At 43.3% G+C, this 18,989-nt stretch overlaps 1 protein-coding gene across 1 annotated transcript; it reads right to left on the bottom strand.

Annotated features, from left to right (window-relative positions):
- Positions 1-17,685: 17,685 nt before the first annotated feature.
- Positions 17,686-18,603, bottom strand: LOC144891599 (ribonuclease SLFN12-like). Its single transcript, XM_078775222.1, has one exon. It carries the CDS (start codon positions 18,601-18,603, stop codon positions 17,686-17,688), a length of 918 nt encoding a protein of 305 aa, XP_078631348.1.
- Positions 18,604-18,989: the final 386 nt, after the last annotated feature.

Here is an 18,989-nt window from a genome sequence, read left to right as displayed (position 1 = left end):
TACCTAAAATAAGAATCAGGTGCACCAGCTCAGGTGCAAATGATTAGAACATCGTGAGAGAGGATCTTGGAGGAACGTGTCTTATTTAAACCTCAGACATTTGTTTTGGTTTGCTCTTTGTTGTTGAAGTGTGCGGTGTCACCATGCCTAGATCAAAAGAGCTCTCTGAGGCCTTCAGAAAGAAGGTTATAGATGCCTACGAGTCTGGGAAGGGATTTAAACAGATCTCCAAACATTTTGAAATCAATTATTCGACTGTCCGGAAGATCATCTACAAGTGGAGAAGATTCCAAACAACTGCCAACTTGTTCAGGCCAGGCCGCCCCAGCAAGTTCAGCCCGAGAGCAGACCGCAAGATGCTGAAAGAAGTCTCGAAGAACCCCAGAATGTCATCACGGGACCAACAGGTAGCTCTTGCCACTGTTGATGTCAAAGTGCACGAGTCTACCATGAGAAAGAGGCTGCACAAATTTGATCTACATGGGAGGTGTGCCAGGAGGAAACCTTTGCTGTCCAGAAAGAACATCAGGGCAAGACTAAAGTTTGCCAATGAACACCTCAGCAAAGACCAGCACTTCTGGAACAATGTGCTCTGGACAGATGAGTCAAAGGTAGAGCTATTTGGCCACAGCACCAGAAGACATGTTTGGCGAAAACCAAAGACAGCATTTGACCACAAGAACCTGATACCAACTGTAAAGCATGGTGGTGGAAATATTATGGTTTGGGGCAGCTTTGCTGCATCAGGGCCTGGGCAGCTCACCATCATATAATCCACTATGAATTCTTCATTGCACCAGAGGGTGCTTGAGGATAATGTGAGGCCATCTGTCGGAAGGTTGAAGCTCAACCGAAGGTGGACCTTGCAACATGACAATAACCCTAAACATACCAGTAAATCCACCAAGGAATTGCTGAAATGAAAGAAACGGAGGGTTCTGGAATGGCCAAGTCAAAGCCCGGATCTAAATCCCATCGAGATGTTGTGGGGGGATTTGAAACGAGCTGTGCATAAAATAAACCCCTCAAACTTCGCACAGCTGAAAGAATTCTGCATGGAGGAGTGGACATAAATTCATACCAGTCGATGTTAGAGACTGGTAGACAGTTATAAGAAACGCCTACTTGAGGTTGTTTCTGCCAAAGGGGGCAATACCACCTATTAGAGCCAAGGGTGTACTTACTTTTTCCACATGCAAAATTTGCATTTATGTTTATTTAAATTATACAATGGACTACAAAATGTAAATGTTTCATGATATTTGTTATATTATATCACCTTTATCTATCAATATTGTTGAAATGAAGATCAAATAGCTGTATGTTGAAATATGTTGAAAAAGTCAAAACTTTACATGGGGTGTACTTACTATTTCATGTGACTGTATATATAAGTTCAAAACACACCTGGTCACATGTGTGCCGCACTGACCGGGTCCTCATGGAGGTCCTCAGCAATATAAATAAATAAATCATGACATTATTCAGTGTAAATTTGTGTTCACTGAAAGGTGAAAAACAATGTTGTTTTTCCCCAATAAATTCTCAAAAAGGTGTGCAATGATTCATTCCAAATGCCATTTTATTTTAAAGGCCATCATTAAATATACCTGGCATGTACACAAGTCTGTAAGTAACCATAGTAACTCATGAGGGTGAACCTTTGGCCCATTTTTCAGCTGAGTTCCTCACTATTGTTATTCATCACATCCATGAATTCATCAATCAGAAGTCTTCACTTAGCGCCGACCACCTCTGAAAAAGGTGCTGTGAAGAGTTTGAAGAGAGCAAGCATGTCCACGATCTATAAAAATAGGACCGCAGGTTCTGAAGCTCACTTTGATCAGCACCAGCAGTCACTCAAGCCCCCCACAAACCACCTCGACGCTGGTTTTTCAATACTGTGAACAAACTTTGGTACATCACGGGAGATGAAGGTTGTAGTCACGTTACATTGAAATTGTGTGTGTGTAGATTTGGAGAAAAGATCAGATACCTATTTTGGGGGGACGGCGGTGGGGGGACGACAGGTCAAAACCGCCCCCCCCCCCCCCCGTATATCCCCACAATGAGCACAGATTTTGATGTGGTGAATACACCTTCGTTAGGCATCAGATATGCAGCTTGTGGCCAAGTTTCATCAAACCTCCCCCCCTTCCCATGCCTGCTCCCCCCAAGCCCTCTCCCACTCCCCCCCCCCCTTCTCTTGCCCTCTCCCTCCCACAGATCTCCCGATATCCATGTTCTCAAATGTTGTACTTGTGTGCTTCCATCTCTCTCCCCATCTTGTCTCCGGCTCCATTCCTTACATGTTTTATGTGTCAGTTTGTTTTTTGGTGATTAATGTTAACTCTTATACGAGCCTCAATCTTGCATACAACCCCCCACACCCCCCCCCCCCCCCAAAAAAAAACCGTGCATTTTGGTTCAAGCGATGATGTCTGAAGTATTTACAGACTCACTCACTCACCTACTATGTTAGCACTCACCAACTAGGTACACTATGTTAACAAATATAATTTCATTCAAAATTTCACGGAAGCCTCTCCTCAGTAAAAGACACATGAAAACCCGCTTGGAGTTTGCAAAAAAGCACCGAAAGGACACTCAGAGTGAGAAACAAGATTCTGTGGTCTGATGAAACCAAGATTGAACTGTTTGGCTTCCGTCTGGCCACTCTGCCATAAAGCCCAGATCGGTGGAGTGTTGCAGTGATGGTTGTCCTTCTGGAAGTTTCTCCCATCTCCACACAGGATCTCTGGAGCTCAGCCAGAGTGACCATCGGGTTCTTGGTCACCTCTCTTACCAAGGCCCTGCTCCACCGATTGCTCAGTTTGGCCACGCGGCCAGCTCTAGGGAGAGTCCTGGTTGTTCCAAACTTCTTCCATTTAAGAATTATGGAGGCCACTGTGCTCTTGGGAACCTTCAATGCAGCAGAATTATTATTTTTTGTCGGCTTCCCCAGATCTGTGCCTCGACACAATCCTGTCTCTGAGCTCTGCAGACAGTTCCTTCGACCTCATGGCTTGGTTTTTGCTCTGACATGCATTGTCAGCTGTGAGACCTTATATAGACAGGTGTGTGCCTTTCAAAATCATGTCCAATCAATTGAATTTACCACAGGTGGACTCCAATCAAGGTGTAGAAACATCTCAAAGATGATCAAGAGAAATGGGAGGCACCTGAGCTAAATTTCAAGTGTCATAACAAAGGGTCTGAATACTTATGTAAATGTGATATTTCAGTTTATTCTTTTTAATAAATTTGCAAAACATTCTAAAATCCTGTTTTCTCTTTGTCATTATGGGGTATTGGGTGCAGATTGATGAGGGAAAAAATGAATTTAAACGATTTCAGCATGAGGCTGCAACATAACAAAATGTGAAAAAGTGAAGGGGTCTGAATACTTTCTAAATACACTGTATGCACGTGTTCTGTTTGTTGATTCTAGCTCTGCTTTGAACTGTATTCTGCCTTCTAGGTTGTTTGACTGCCTCCACAACCTAGATGTTAATCAATCTCTGGCCCTTTGGGTCCTTGACTTCTTACAGAATAGAACTCAGGTGGTTAAAATCAATAACAGATACTCGAAACCCCTAAGTATTAGCACAGGAGCACCTCAAGGATATGCGCTGTCTCCTCTCCTGTACTATATGTATACAAATGATTGCATCTCCCATCAGGACTCCGTCAGAATGTTCAAGTTTGCAGATGACACGACAGTTGTGGGCCTCATCTCCTCTGGTGATGAATCAGCCTGCAGTGCCGAAATCTCCCTCATGGTCACCTGGTGTCACAACAACAATCTACAGCTGTATATCACAAAAACCAAAGAGATGGTTGTAGACTTCAGGAGGGACGGGATAAAGCTTTCGCCTCTGGTCATCAACGGCCAGGGGGTGGAGTCGGTGTGCAACTTTAGGTTTCTCGGCACCACCATCTCCTCCTCCCTGAAGTGGGAGGATAACACCATCGCTATCATAAAAATGGCCCACCAGAGACTACTCTTTTTTTTCTTTTTTTTCTTTTTTGTATACAAGATCGAGGCTCGAGAAAGAGCGAACATTAATCACACAGAAAGACAAACCGACACATAAAACATATAACATCGGGAGCGGTAGACAAGATGGGGAGAGAGGGGGAAGGACACAAACACAACATTTGAGAGCAGGGACCGAGAGACATGGAGACATCGAGAGATCTGTGAGAGGGAGAGGGCTTTGGGGGCGGGGCATGGGAAGGGGGGAGGGTGGGTGGGAGAGGTATAAAACATATGGACACTGCCAGGACTTCCAGGAAAGAAGTTGGAATTTCAAACAAGGTGGATCTGGGGTGAATTAGCGGGGGTAGAAAAGATCAAGGTTTTGGATGGGGGAAGATAAGAGATGGTGGTGAACAGCTGTTTTAAAGACCTGGAGGGACGAGTGGGATTGAAGAGGGTGAGGGAGTTTGGTCCGGAGGCGGGAGGAAAGAGTGAAGGTGAGCAGAGAGCCGAGATTTCGGCAGTTTAACCATCAGAGGGTTGCTGGCAGATCTTGTGCGACCTGTAGGAATATTTGGGGGACAGAGCACAGAGAGAGCTGGGGGTGCAAGGCCGGAGAGGAGTCGGTAGAAGACAGAAAGACCACCTACCTGCCTGCAGTGAGTGAGTGAAAGGCCCTCAGAGTTAGCTTCATCGCAGGAGATTCCAATAATTCTGAAAGCTTTGGTTTCAACAGCGTGAAGCCGAGCCAGGTGTGAGGCAGGAGCACCAGCCCAGAGGGGGGAACAGTATTCCATTGAGCTGTGGATGAAAGCCTTGTATGTGGTGAGGAGCTCAGGCGTGCCGAGGAAGGACTTCGCACGACGGAGGATGCCCAGTCGGCGACTGGCTTTGGAGGCCAGCTTGGAAATGTGGTTTTCCCAAGAAAGATCATGGCAGATAGTGAGACCCAAAAGCTTGAGCGACAGAACGTCTTGGAGAGGATTGTTGAGGCAACCTCTTTCTGAGGCAACTCAGGAAGTTCAGGGTGTCAAGGGAGGGCATGCTCCAGTTTTATCGCGCTGTCATTGAATCCACACTTACCTTTTCAATAACTGTTTGGTTCAGCAATATCACGGCCCAGTAAAAAAAAGGAGCTGGACAAAGTCAAACGTACAGCCTCCAAAATCATTGGAACTGACCTGCCCTCTCTCTCTCTCCTATATCCACGAGATCCGAATACAGAGGGTTGGCGTGAATATCCTTAAGGACGCTTCTCATCCAGCCAACCCCCTGTTCGAACTCATACCTTCAAGGAAAAGCCTCAGAGCCCTCAAGGTCAGAACCTCTCGGTTCAGGAATGGCACCTATGCTACTGCCATCCGCATTATGAATGCACAGTACCACTCCTATAACTATTAACTACTCATGAGCTTATAATGCACTTGGCATTTCAGCTACAGGCCATTTTAAATGCTTTTATACGAACCTTATAATGTATACTATGACCACTGAATGTTTGGATGTTTACCATGCGCCATTAATGTATGTCTTTTGTTTGTTTTTTTGTCTTTAAAAGCACACTACCTCAAATTCCTAACAACTGTCAAGTTGATGTGGTAATAAAGTATTGAATCTTGAATCTTCTTCTTCCACCAACTTTAGCCAAGTCTTTCTCAGTCTTCCCCATCCTCTACTTCCTTCTACATTCATTTCCATCACTCTTCTCAACTAGTCACTTTCATCCTTCCTCAACATATGACCAAACCATCTCAACCTGTTTCTCTTCACAGCATCCATCACAGGCTCTATTCCCATCATCTTTCGCAATTCATCATTCGTCTTCCTCTCTCTCAACGATACTCCACACATCCACCGAACCATTCGCATTTCCACCCTTCGTTGCTGCTCTACGTTCATTACCCATGTCTCACTCCCATAAATCATAACACTTCCCACACATGCAGCATACACCTTTACATTCAGCTTCAACAACGCTCCCCTCCTCGTCAACACGCCACTCAGTTCCCAAAACCACATCCATGCACATCTTACTCTTGCAACCGTTGCTGAGTCTGATCCACCTTCTCCATTCAGCATGTCTACTAGGTAGCAAAATGTTTTCACACCTTCCAGCTTCACACCGTCTCCAAGATCCATCTCAACATTTCCTCCATCTACAGCTCCCTCTGTGCACACCTTACACTTGAAAAATGTTTTCACACCTTCCAGCTTCACACCGTCTCCAAGATCCATCTCAACATTTCCTCCATCTGCAGCTCCCTCTGTGCACACCTTACACTTGAATGTAGCTGCCACACTGGTTAATGACCCTCTCAGACGACATTTTTGATGAACCCACGCTGCGCACATTGTACATTGAATGGAGTTCAGTCCGACACCCTTCCTGCACACAGCACATGGCCACTTCCCAGTTCTTTCCACCTCACCACATGCTTTACCACTTTCCATCACCTTCGTCTTTCCGATATTCACCTTCAGACCTTTTGACTCCATACATTCCGTCCACTTGTTCATCTTCTCCTTCAATCCATCCATACTCTCTCTCCAATCAACACCAGATCATCTGCATATAACTCCCACGGCAAACCCTCCTTTACGTTCCAAGCTAGCACCTCCACCACAGCTACAAATAGTAGTGGACTTAGTACCGACCCCTGATGCACTCCCACCTTCAGCTCAAACTCACCACTGTTCCCGTCCTTCGTCCTAACAGCTGTGCACGCTCTCTCGTACATTGCCATCACTACTCTGATCAACTATTCCTCCACTCCTAACGTCCTCAATGCCCACGTCACTACTTTGCATGGAACCCTATCGAATGCTTTCTCCAGATCAAGAAACCCAATAAACAACTTCTTCCTCTTCTCCATGTTTCTGGAATGAAGCAACAGATGAAAGTTTTCAAAATATATAGAATCCAACAACTATTTTATCAGCGAGTGGGTGCAGGAAGTTACTGTGAAGCTTTAGAAGGTGAATTGTTTTTACTAATGGGTACCAAGCGGACGTTATCTTCATCATCTTGAAGTTCTTATAATTGTTTGAAGTTCCTATTGTTGTTGTTCCTCACTGAATTGTGACTCCCAGCCCCTTCCAATGTATAATTGTGACTGTTCTGCGAACCGGCCCCCGGGTGAACAAATGTCCACTCCAAAGTACTTATATCGTCAGTATATGTATTTACATAAATAGCCCCATCCATGGTTTAGGGGACACGGGAAATATGCGTTGCGAGGTCTACAGAGAGATCTTCCTCTTCCTTCCTACTGATGCCCTTCCTTTTCCCTGCTCGAAGTTCTTATTCCTTCCCGTTCCAGTCCATCACCCATCCGTTCACAGCACTGTTGGTTACCATTGCACGTTAGACACAGTATCAATTCGGGTTGTCTCTCTTTTATCAGACACATTTTAGACACAGCATTTAATTTGGTTTATCTCTCCCCAAACACATTGTAGACATTAGGAAACACTGTATCAAATTCAATCCACCATTATGACTGTCTCTGCTTTACCTTTCTTTCATACACCTTTATTGATCACCACACCTCACACAAACCATATCACCACAAAGACAAAGAGCAAGAACGTTGCAGCGTTTGAACTCGCTTGGCGTGAACAGCGACAGACAGTCCAAGCAGGCAACAGTCCCCTGTGTGGGGCAAGAGCTCCAAGCTGAGACGCACGACTTTCTCTTACTCTGCCAAAATACCTCTCATACCTCTCAATTTTCTATCGAAGACTCACAAAAGGTAACACACCAGGGCCATCCCTGCTAACATTTTTTGCGTTGCCACAACGTTTCACTTTCGTTGTTGCCACGTTTTGCTCTAACGTCTTAAGAACATTGAAATGTTGAGTTTTGTTTATATTTCCACAATGTTTATCATGACGTTATGCTTTTCGTTATTATAACTTTGCAGCAACGTTTTTATAACGTTATTGCACGTACGTTTGCACAACAATGACAGTAACATTTTCACAACGTTGCTGGAACGTTCAAACGTTGAGTTTTGCTGACGATTCCACAACGTTTTATCATAACGTTGCGTTAACGTTATTATAACTTTGCAGCAACCTTAACTTTACAGAAATTTTTTTACAGGAAGAAAGAGTGTAGGTTGGTCATGGGTACTGTTAGCTAGAGTGATGGTTGATGGTATGTTTTTTGTTTTTTTTTGGAAAATTGGGATGCCTCAAAGCCCAAGGCCACCTAAGTTGAACAGAGAGATGGTGTGAGGTGTTCATGAGTATTGCTAGCTATGGTGATGGTTGATAGGGGATTGTGAGAGGATGGTGGAGGAGAGGAAAGAGTGTTGTGGGGTTGTCGTGAGTATTGTTAGCTGGAGTGACGGTTGAAGGGGGATTTTGAAGGGAGGGTGGGGGGGGGGGGGGGAGGTGTGGGGTTGTCATGGGTATTGTTAGCTCGGGTGACGGTTGAAGAGGGATTTTGAGCCGAAATTTATTTGAATGTTTTGATCGCGCATAAAAAAAGCATTATTTTTTATTATCAAAAAAAAATTTAATTAAAAAATTGGGGAAATTATATAATTGGAAATGCCTACCTACCCCAGTCCCATAATTAGAAATTATATAATTGAAAAAATTGAAAATTGGAAATTCAATAATAAAATATTTTTTTTTGGAAAAATTGGAAATTAAATAATAAAATGAAAATTTTTTGGAAAATTTGGAAAATTGATTATTTTAGTAAAATTTAGAAAATTGAAAAATGAACCATGGTGAACTATGTTGAACCACATTGAACCATGTTGAACCATCGTTGGGGCGCTGTGAGTCAGAAACAACAAAATCATACTACTCTAAGGGATCTCAGCAGTCTAAAGGGTTAAAGGCACATTTGAATAGTACGTAATTAATTAATAGACGTGAAAAAGTAGGACACACACACACACACACACACACACTGACACACACACACACACACACACACACACAACACACACAGCCACCTCCATTTATCGTAGATTAAATTCCCGTGGATTCCTTGTTCAGGCTGTTTATCCGATGCCATCATGATGTGCCGACATAACGAATCTGGAACCGAGAAACCGTGACTCGAGAAGGTTTATTGATTACGTGGTTTGCTTTTACCTTGACCCGAGACTAGAGGGATCGTGATCACGTGTCCCGTGTGCAGTGTATGGCACCGGTACCTCGCTATTATTTTATTTTCATAAATGTAACAATGACAAACAAGGCATTTCCCAAGACATGATATTTCTGCTGATATTATTTGATACCACATAACATTATCACGCATAACGCCGACACTGAGGCAAATGTGTCTAGCGACTCCGCCCCCATCAAGCTGATTGACAGTCATAGCCACGCCTACCACAGTCCCATTCTTTCACATAGGAATGTCGTTTTCCGTATATTTCGAGGAATCCTTTCAAGCTACGATAATTATAATATCAAAGGATGTTGCTGGAAGTAAAACTCTATTGAATGGTAGCAGAATCATTGCCATTGATAGAGGCAGCTCGGAAATATGCCTTCTGCAGAAGATTATCATTATTATGAACAAGAAGATTAATTCACGGGTTTGAGCGATCTCGTTATTTTGCTTTTGCCTTGGTCTGGAGAACTGAAAAGTGATCCCTACCTCGACAATCAGCTGAACAGCCCAGGTAGGCTCTCATATGTAGCCTAAGCGACTTTTTAAAGAAGATAATCCAACTTTAGTTTTGCATGTAGCAGATGGGACCGACGTTTTTTTCCGCGCCATCCCTAGAGAGTACTGGCGTATTCTCTAATACTTCTGGCCACTTTGAGTACGCGTCGATCAATTTTGGTGAAGATCCGAATGTGGGTCCAGATGCAAAAAAATTTAAGTGATTCTTCACCAATAAGTGATAGGGCTAAAACAATATACAACAGGATATCTCAAAAAGTTAGGATAGATTCGGACCAAACTTGGTATTGGGTGTATGAAAAAGACGAACTGATTCAATTTTGGTGAAGCTCCGAATATGGACCCGGATAAGAGAATTTTTTAATTTCTTTTGTCAGTCCTCACCATTGAAATATGGGGCCAAAATGATATATAGCTTGATATTTCAAAAAACTGTGGCCGAGTTATGACAAAAACTGGTGGATGAGTTGGTTAGGCGACAAGAACAAGCGATTAGATTTTGATTCAGGTCCAAATCTAGACCTGACCTGTTAGTGGGATACAAAGTGTTCAACCTGGTGGAGGTATACTCTCCAGTCATAGCCGACATTATGCATAATACATGTAACATTATCACGAAAGATATAAGCGACTAAGCAACACTTAGCATGTTGTTTTCATTTCGTGAAGAGTACCGTTCTAGTTACATGTTTTTTTCCCATCTCATTCTTGTTTTCCTCCAGCTCCATTCTTGATAAAAATACCAGGGGCATAGAAAAGGCCCCATTATATGGTATGTACCATGTGGCACACTATAGAAAAGAAGGGACATTCCATAACTTGAAGGAAATGCCAAACAATACAAAAGCGACATTCAAATAATATGAAGGGGCGCCAAATTGATTCATACAGCTGCATGAAGAAGTAAATGTATTTTATTTGCCAGATGTAGGGTGCCCCTTTATATGACCATTTCTAGAGCATTACTCAGTTCCTCCTAAGAACACAAGGGTAGTCCAGCATGCACACGATATTTTTTTGAATGTCCCTTATTTTCTATAGTGTGCCACATGACAATACCATAAAAAAGGGCTTTTCTCTGTCCTTGGCATTTTCCCCATTAATTACTACTGGAATCGACATTTTTCTATGTCCAACTTTTTGGGGATCGCCTCTATGAGCAAAGTAAAATTAGGACCGCAGGTCCTGAAGTTCACCTAAATCAAGAGCAACAGTCATTCAAACCATCCCCACAGACCACCTCCGATCCTGATATTTTTAATGCCGTGAACAAACTTTGGTACATCATGGGCGATGAAGGTTGTGATCAAGTTTCATTGAAATTGTGTGAGTAGTTTTGGAGAAGAGAGCAAATACCTCTTCTCGGGGGTCAAATCCTCCATCCCCCGTAAACGCTACAATGAACGCAGATTTTGATGCGGTCAATACACTTTCGTTAGGCATCAGATATGAAGCTTATGGCCAAGTTTCATCAAAATCGTGTTTGCAGTTTCGGAGAAGAGAGCAAATACCTATTTTGGGTGGGGTCAAACCCCCCCCCCCCCCCCCCCGCAGACCATTTTAGACCTTGATTTTTATGCCGTGGACAAACATTGGTACATCACGGGTGATGAAGGTTGTGGGCAAGTTTCATCAAAATCCTGTGTGTAGTTTCGGAGAAGAAAGCAAATATCTATTTTGGGGTGTTAAACAACACCAACCCCCTCCCCATAAAACCCTTCATGAACGCATATTTTGAGGCGGTCAATACACCTTCGTTTGGAATCAGATATGCAGCTTGTGACCACCAAGTTTCATCAACATCTTGTCTGTAGTTTCAGAGAAGAGAGCAAATACATATTTTGGGTGGTCAACCCACTCCCACCTCTCCCCCCCCCCCCCTCACCCCATAGACTCCCTTAATGAGGGCAGATTTTGATGCGTGCGGTCTAGTGTGCTTCTGTTCCCCATGAATAAGCTTGAGGAAAGTCTTTTTGGATCTGCTTGTATGGTTAGCACAGCCATGCTCACTATGCTGAAAGTATTTCAGCTCAAGGCCGACTGTTGTGGTATGAAACAGCTGTTGGATTGATGAAAATGAAAACACCTCAAATTCCATTTTTGCTTTTTGAAATCCAACAAGGGTCCTGGTGACCTCCTCAAGATTACTTGTCATCCACTTTGTTTAAACCTGAAGAGCATTGTTTTATTGTAGTTAAAACTACAACTCTCTTATGTTTATCACAAAACTTTGCGAATGTATTTACTCATTCAGGCCACAAGACCTCATGCACAGCACAAATGACTTGCAGTTTTGGAGAGTATCAGATCTATAAAGTGATGATAAATGCTTGAAATAAGAATAGAGAAATAATAACATGGGGCTGGCAGGATGGACGCTAAACTGGGCGTCCTGTCTGCCGGGAATTAGTTGGTGAATGCTAAAATATCCTTCGCGAAGAGTAGGCGAGTTATCGTTGGTACCCTGAACAAATTCCAAATTTCTGTCCCAACTACTGCTGGTAAGGCAATATTCCAGTCAAAATGTGAATGGACCCGCCACTAATTGAAAGAGAAACGAAGTAATACTTTTCTGAGACCTTGATGTCTACTAAATATCTGCCCAAAATTATACTTAAATACATTGAGTGGAACATGGTTTTTCAGGTCCTTTCCGATTTGGGAACTTTTCGGACTACCGCAATGTTTGGAAATTAATTATATGACAATATCACTCTTAATAATACACCAAATCAACTCTAAATTATTTATTTAACCATGTTTGAATACACTACCACAACTATTTGTACCCAATGTCCTTCTGTCCGTTCACAATATTTAACACGTCACTTCGTCTCTTCCATGGTCACTATCATCAGCATCCTCGAAAACGTCCACTGATTCGTCTGCATTTGCACAAATACCTCTGCACTCCCTACATACAAATGTGCAAGGCAGCCCAAGTTTCCGACAACCACAACGTTCATCACTGCAACCACCCTTGCAAGAACACCTAACCAGCTTTAGGAGATAGTCTGGTGCTGCAGCGAGGTCAGAATGCATAGGGATCATCCTGGTGTCCATGATCCTCCATCCCCAGTCAAGCGGGTTGAGTTTGTGTCCTTTCCACTCCTGAACCTGTTGGAATACCCATAGGCTGTGATATTTGGAAGCTGAGCTCGTGGGCGGAAGTACCCGTGGGTGCAACGATGTTTTGTTTGTTGTCACATTAGCATGAAATTTTGCTACCCTCAATTCGTTCAAATTGTCTGATGGTTTGCCTCCGTACACACAAACCATTGCTCTGTCTCCTGCAGCAATGACCTCATCCTGTGTTGCCTCTTTATTGCCGAAAATTAGGGCCTCTTGCTGGAACATTTCATTGTCCTTGAACAGTTTGAGTCCAGTGCCTTTGCCGATCCCAAAGACCCTTGATGTCGTGTCGCATCTCAGGTACGCATGGATGAAGAGAATGTTTTCACAGACAGTATCACCCAGAGCCTCTCTGACTTTGCCAATGTCCAAGTATTGTCTTGGATTCAATTAACCCTTTTTCGGCTCCGACATTAAGTAGAGAGTGTGCGCAGTATTCTTGCGAAAATAGTAGCACAGTAGTATCAACAAGTCAGTGTCTTCACCAACAAGAACAGTGTTGGATTTTGAAGAGCTACAAACTGCAGTTGTTGCTATGAGTAGGTCCGCATCCCCACTCGCATGAAGCACTTCACAATGAGATTCTTCCAGTTTCTTACCAAGAATGTCTATGAATTGTTGCTTGTTCTTGTTCCGAAGAAACTCTTCCTTCTTGACAGAAAGCGTCATGGTTTGAGAAAAAGATACCTTCACTGATGGTCGCTCACCCCTTTTCTGATGGGCACAGTCTTTCGTTGAGGGACCTTCACGATAGCCATCAAACACGACGATAGCATGCCCGTAATGCCTACTAACATATTTCAGGTAGCGGTCAAGAATATCCTTGTACTGTTCACCTGACTGCCACGGTATGCGCTGCAATAGGGCACTGCCATCGAGTACATATTGTATATCGGACGGTTGTGCAGTATCGGCAGGTGCCAAGGATTTGATTGCTGAGGCTAACGCTGGCTTATTGGCGGACAGCAAGGCATATTTGGTCTCGAACAAAGATTGAGGATATGTGCATAACTCACAAAGGAGTGCTTTGGATAAGTCTCCCACTTCAGTGCCAGCGATCACAAGTCTCTGGAAGAGTAACTGAGGGTCGATATTGATGTCTCCGTCTGGTGTCTTCATTGCAGACACTGAGTCCATAGTTATGGCTTGACCCTTCTTCTTGAAGCTGTATTCAAGCACACGTTTACCACTCATCTGGCCCAAGAGCCTTTCTCCCACAGTTTTCGCCTCATCAACATTCACCGTTGTCTGGGCAACTATACCAGTGAAAATGTTGTGAAGAGTATCGTCGTCTTGAAAGGGATCCCTCTCATGAAGAAACTCAAGCATTTTCTGGGTATCAGCTACATCATTCTTCTGTCTAGACTTTGATAGATCCTTGTGCTGTTCACTTGTCACATACATCACATCAGTGAGGTGTTGGAGGGCGTTGTTCACCTCTGCAAAGAAAGGACTAGCCATGACCCAGACTGAGCGTTGTGTCTCTGTCATCCCTCGTCCCCTGGTCAGACCACCTGATGTCTTCAGACTTCTCATAAGTACTTGTTCGATGACTAAATCTGTAGACAGACCAGCCCAGTATCTGTCGCTCCGTCGGACAACTTGGAATCCTTGGAGAAATTTCTGATGTACTTCTGGATGGTCCTTTGGTAACTCGGTCATCAGTTGCAGATATATGTGCAGGCACTTTGTGTAGTGTCTGTGTCCGGAAGCTGCAAGATATGGAAGCATGGCGCGCAGGATATGTAAGTGAAGCATCCAATCCCCTGTTCTTTCAGATTTCAGAAAAAACGGATAATGTCCACCATTTCCATGTATTGTAACCACAGTCTCGCTGTCCGTTGATGCCTTATTGTATCAATCACCTGATTGATTTTGTCTCCAATGACCTCCATCACCTTCGATGACTCGATGTCTGACACTGCTTGGTCACCCGACATCAGACCGTCAAACAAGTCGCCTGCATCATTGAGCTCTGCTGGAACTGTACGCTCGCTGTCTCCATCACTTGGGAGGTTCATCTGAAATACCTTCGAAGCAAGTTTTTCATTGAGTGCTGCATCAACGAGTAGATGTCCACGTATAGCTCTAGACACGGCTTTGCCACTCATCATGTGGGTTGTAGTGTTGCTGGCATATGCAACTTCCAGAAGCTCTTTGAGTCCAGTACCAGACATCAGGTGGCCAATACACCCAAGAAAACTCATGAGTGTATGGAATCCTCCTAGTCTTAGAACAATCGAGTGAAGTTTGCTGTCCGCTGGCTCGCTCTTGACTATGGTGAGAGCTTTCCACCAAAGTGGCTGATCAAATGTCAGCATTGGGGTTACACCATATCTCTGCGCATGTTCACAAACGAAATGCAGTGTGGAGTTGATGCAGTCCAAGTCACTTGGACTGAGATCAATCATGGGCAGAAACATTATTGATGCCTCACCCGGATGTTCTCCCTTGTGTACCATCTGCATCATTCCTGTCCAAGAGGGCCGAGGTGATCGAACAGTAAGCGAAACCTTCCAGAGGAGGTCAACATTTGAGCTGATTTGTCTCAAGTCGGTACAGGCTGGAAGCTTCTCGCAGAGAAAGGACTGCATTCCTCCACGTGCTGATGTGAAAGGTCATATATTGATTCGCCCCACTTGTGCGATGTCCTCTGCCGAGACAGCTCTACGGGCAATCTGAAGTGTCCGGACTGTTTTCGGGGTCACACTCGCAATAATGCCCATACCATGGAATGTGTTTCTCCCATTTAATGTGCAGATGTCATGGTCAACATTGTCCGCCACATATTGGATGAAATGTCCAGGGGTAAAACCAGGGATGTCTGTTCCACACGTGACTGCTGTGCTCATACGTTTGCACCTCCGTGTATGAACAACTATACCCATGTGCAATGAGCGTGTCTATGAGAAATCGAGAACCAAAATGGAAGTGCATTTGGATTCCAAGACCCACCAACAGTGGAGCTTGAAGGATCCTAGGCCTCGCGGCTTGCATGATCGCCTGTCCCAGTGAGCAGATTTTTAAGTCTTTTCCTTTCCCCACAAACAGCATTTCAAGCAAGAGCTTTAGTGACTCAGGTAGGAACTTGGTTGCAGCATTGACAGTGGACATATCGAGAGTAGTCGGGTAAATGTCCTTATTTTGAGATACCTCTTTTATGTCACTTCTAATGAGATCAGCAGCTGTCTTGATCAGGCGCAACTTTTCTGTTTCAGGGTCCCTTTCCTTTTGCTGACGATAGAAGTCATGAAGAATCGATGATGCCACACCCCTAAATGTCACAACATTTGATTTTCCATTAATGTCTGCAATTATGATCTTATCACCAAAGTGATTGAAAAGGTTATCCTTCATGTATGAAAAACCATATGCATCACAGCCAGTGTCTACTAGGAAGTCCTCCATTTTCCCAATTAAATCACTAATTGTGGTTAGTTCCTCATCATTTTCCTCAAGGTACTTTGCCACCTTCAGGAACGCTTCATGTCTGATCTGGTCCTTGGGTCGACCAAGCTTCTGCTTTTTTGATGAAGACGCCTCTTCCGATTGGAATTTGAGTGGTATCTGTTTCTTTGTATGAAAGTTAACACTGCACACCTTATGGTATACCGCATCTGCTGCGTGTAGATCGCCAACAAATGCCATTCTGCTCCTCACAGTACCCGACCAGTTGTCAGATCGATTTTCACAGTCAGCAGACACATGATTTTGGAAGTCGAATGTCTTAACCTGGATCAACATATGGTCCTTTTTCCTCCCCTGGTACTTGTCAGGATTACCACAGAAAAGACACTGAGTTCTGTAGTCAAACGCTGAATCCATTGAACGAAGGCACCTCCCTTTGTCTGCTTCAGACGAAACACGTTTTCGCTTCAGAGAAAGTTCAATGTCTCTCACATTGCAGAACACCCTACGACAATCTGTATGAACTGCCTGTCCTGGATGGACTTGGACTTCTTCACCACGCTCACGTCCAGCTTCTTCGATCCTCGTACAACCTTTATCCGTCAGTGTACTGGTTGGATCACTGGAGAGGGGTTTCTTACAGAAGACACAGTCCATATCACCCATGTTGCTGAAAAGAGAGGGAACTTAGGATTACATTTTATTCCCTGTGTTGTCCTACTATAAATGTATAGGTTCATAAAAATACAAAATTTGAACATGTTTATTATAAAATTAAATGTTAAAAAACTGCTTTTAAAAATAAAAATAAAACCTTAAACAATCATAAATTAAATATAATACGACTTAATTCACAATGACCACAGCGTTTAACTGTCCTCAGCACACTGATCAAATCTCTCACTGTAAGCGTCACTCCACCTCTCGTTCACGGCTCTCGTTCAATCTGAAAATAAAGTATGATCCACTCATTATAATTGAGTATAATTTTATGTATTTGTTCAGAGGATCGACAGGTTTCAGAAAAATATCATTTTTTTTCTCTTGCAATTAGTGGTGGGTTAGGGGTAAAAGTTCGCTAGAATGACTGGACTACAATGGTAAGCCACCCGGTACAATCCTTGCCAGGAAACTGCTTCAGCAGCACCGACGCTCTGCAACAGAGTATGGTACATCAGAATCAGAAGAATAATAACAAAAGTTGTTGGCATGACTATGTCTATTTTTAGGGGAAGGGGATGCATGGAACTTTGATGTAGGAGGAGGCCATTTGGCCCACCACGCCTGTGCTATATCATTCCCACATTATTTCTATCCAACAGTTTATATCGACTTAATTTCTCGGGGGAGGGTGGAGAAGGGAAGTGGTGGGGGAAACAGCAGAAGAGCACAGTGGGAAGGCACAGGGACATGTGCAGATTGGGAAAATGATAGACATAATCGGGCAAATAAGCAATACACAGAAGCATTAAACATTTATTTTATAGTTCAGACAAATTGTGCATCATGGGTAATATAGAACCAATTCCTCCCCATAATTCCCCTGGAAAGTGTACAAACCTGGATTGTCGGTATTCATTATTTCCAGCCATTCAATCTCATCCATCTGATGAATCTTGCAATCTTTGATTTTGTAGCAAATCGGTGATTTGGCAAAAATGATCTTGCCACTGCGGTTAGGAACATGAATGGCGATGACACATCTATTTTGATTATCTGGTGTCTGTTCGACATTGATGAAGTTGATTCTAATCCCCAGATTTCGCCATTTATTATCAACATGTGGCTTAATCGATCTGAGCTTGGAAGTTTCATTGTCCAGACAGCCAACGACCTTCTTTTCTTTGTCACCGACACCTATGAAAATGTACCCTCCACCTGAATTTGCAAAAGACGACACATATCGAGGTAGCATCTGTTTTGTTTTCTTAAATACCTGGTCAAATTGTTTGAACTCAACTGTTTGGCTCTCACCGAGTCCACCAAAATGTTCATCAAAGGTAACGGACTTTTTGTTGAACATGGTTTCTGCAGCTTCGTTCTGATGAGCTTTTTTCCTCTGCAAGAAATTAACAACATTGGTGTTTTCCACTTGCTTTGTCTCCGTTTCATTTCGTTCAAACATACCGAGATCGATAGTGCAGAGACGTGGATAACTGTTGTCACCAATACCACAATTCCATGCTGTCACAAAGATCAGCATCCTCGAACCATCTTCTTTAAAATCAAAAAAATCCTTCAACGTCCTGCCAGAGATGAGTTTTATCAACTCTCTATCAATGTCTAATCCATGGCCATCACGAGAGTTATAGTCTTCCATGTTGAGGATCTTTGCCACGATTACCCCTCCATGTGAATTGAGGAGTGCACATGCTGCCTTGACAATCGCCTCACATTGTTTCTTCTTCTTTTTCTTGCCCATCATTGCATCTCGTACATTCTCACCAAAAGTTACACTTTCAACAATCTCAATTGTGTCTTCAGGAAAAAAATTTAATCTCATATCTTCTGCTGTGGAACTGGGGATTATAGGGGTGGCGGAGGTGGAGAAGAGGGGGTGCGACAGGAGAGAATAAGATGATCAAATCACAACAATTAACTAATCAGTTATTTTTTCCTTCTGGCTGGATCTCTAAAATCATCCCCTCATTGTACCTTGCATAAGTACTATGAAACAGATACCCTGATAATGTCCATTTATTCTCAATGAATCACTTTCGTGTTAAACTATAGCCAACTCGATGAAAATCAAAATATTTAATTATTATTATTATTAATTTTTTTTAAACTACAAGATTGAGGCTCGTG

The sequence above is a fragment of the Myxine glutinosa genome, chromosome 4 (assembly GCF_964187855.1).
Source record: "Myxine glutinosa chromosome 4, kmMyxGlut1.1, whole genome shotgun sequence".
NCBI classification, from domain to species: Eukaryota; Metazoa; Chordata; class Myxini; order Myxiniformes; family Myxinidae; genus Myxine; species Myxine glutinosa.
This window is presented reverse-complemented; position numbering and strand designations above follow the sequence as displayed.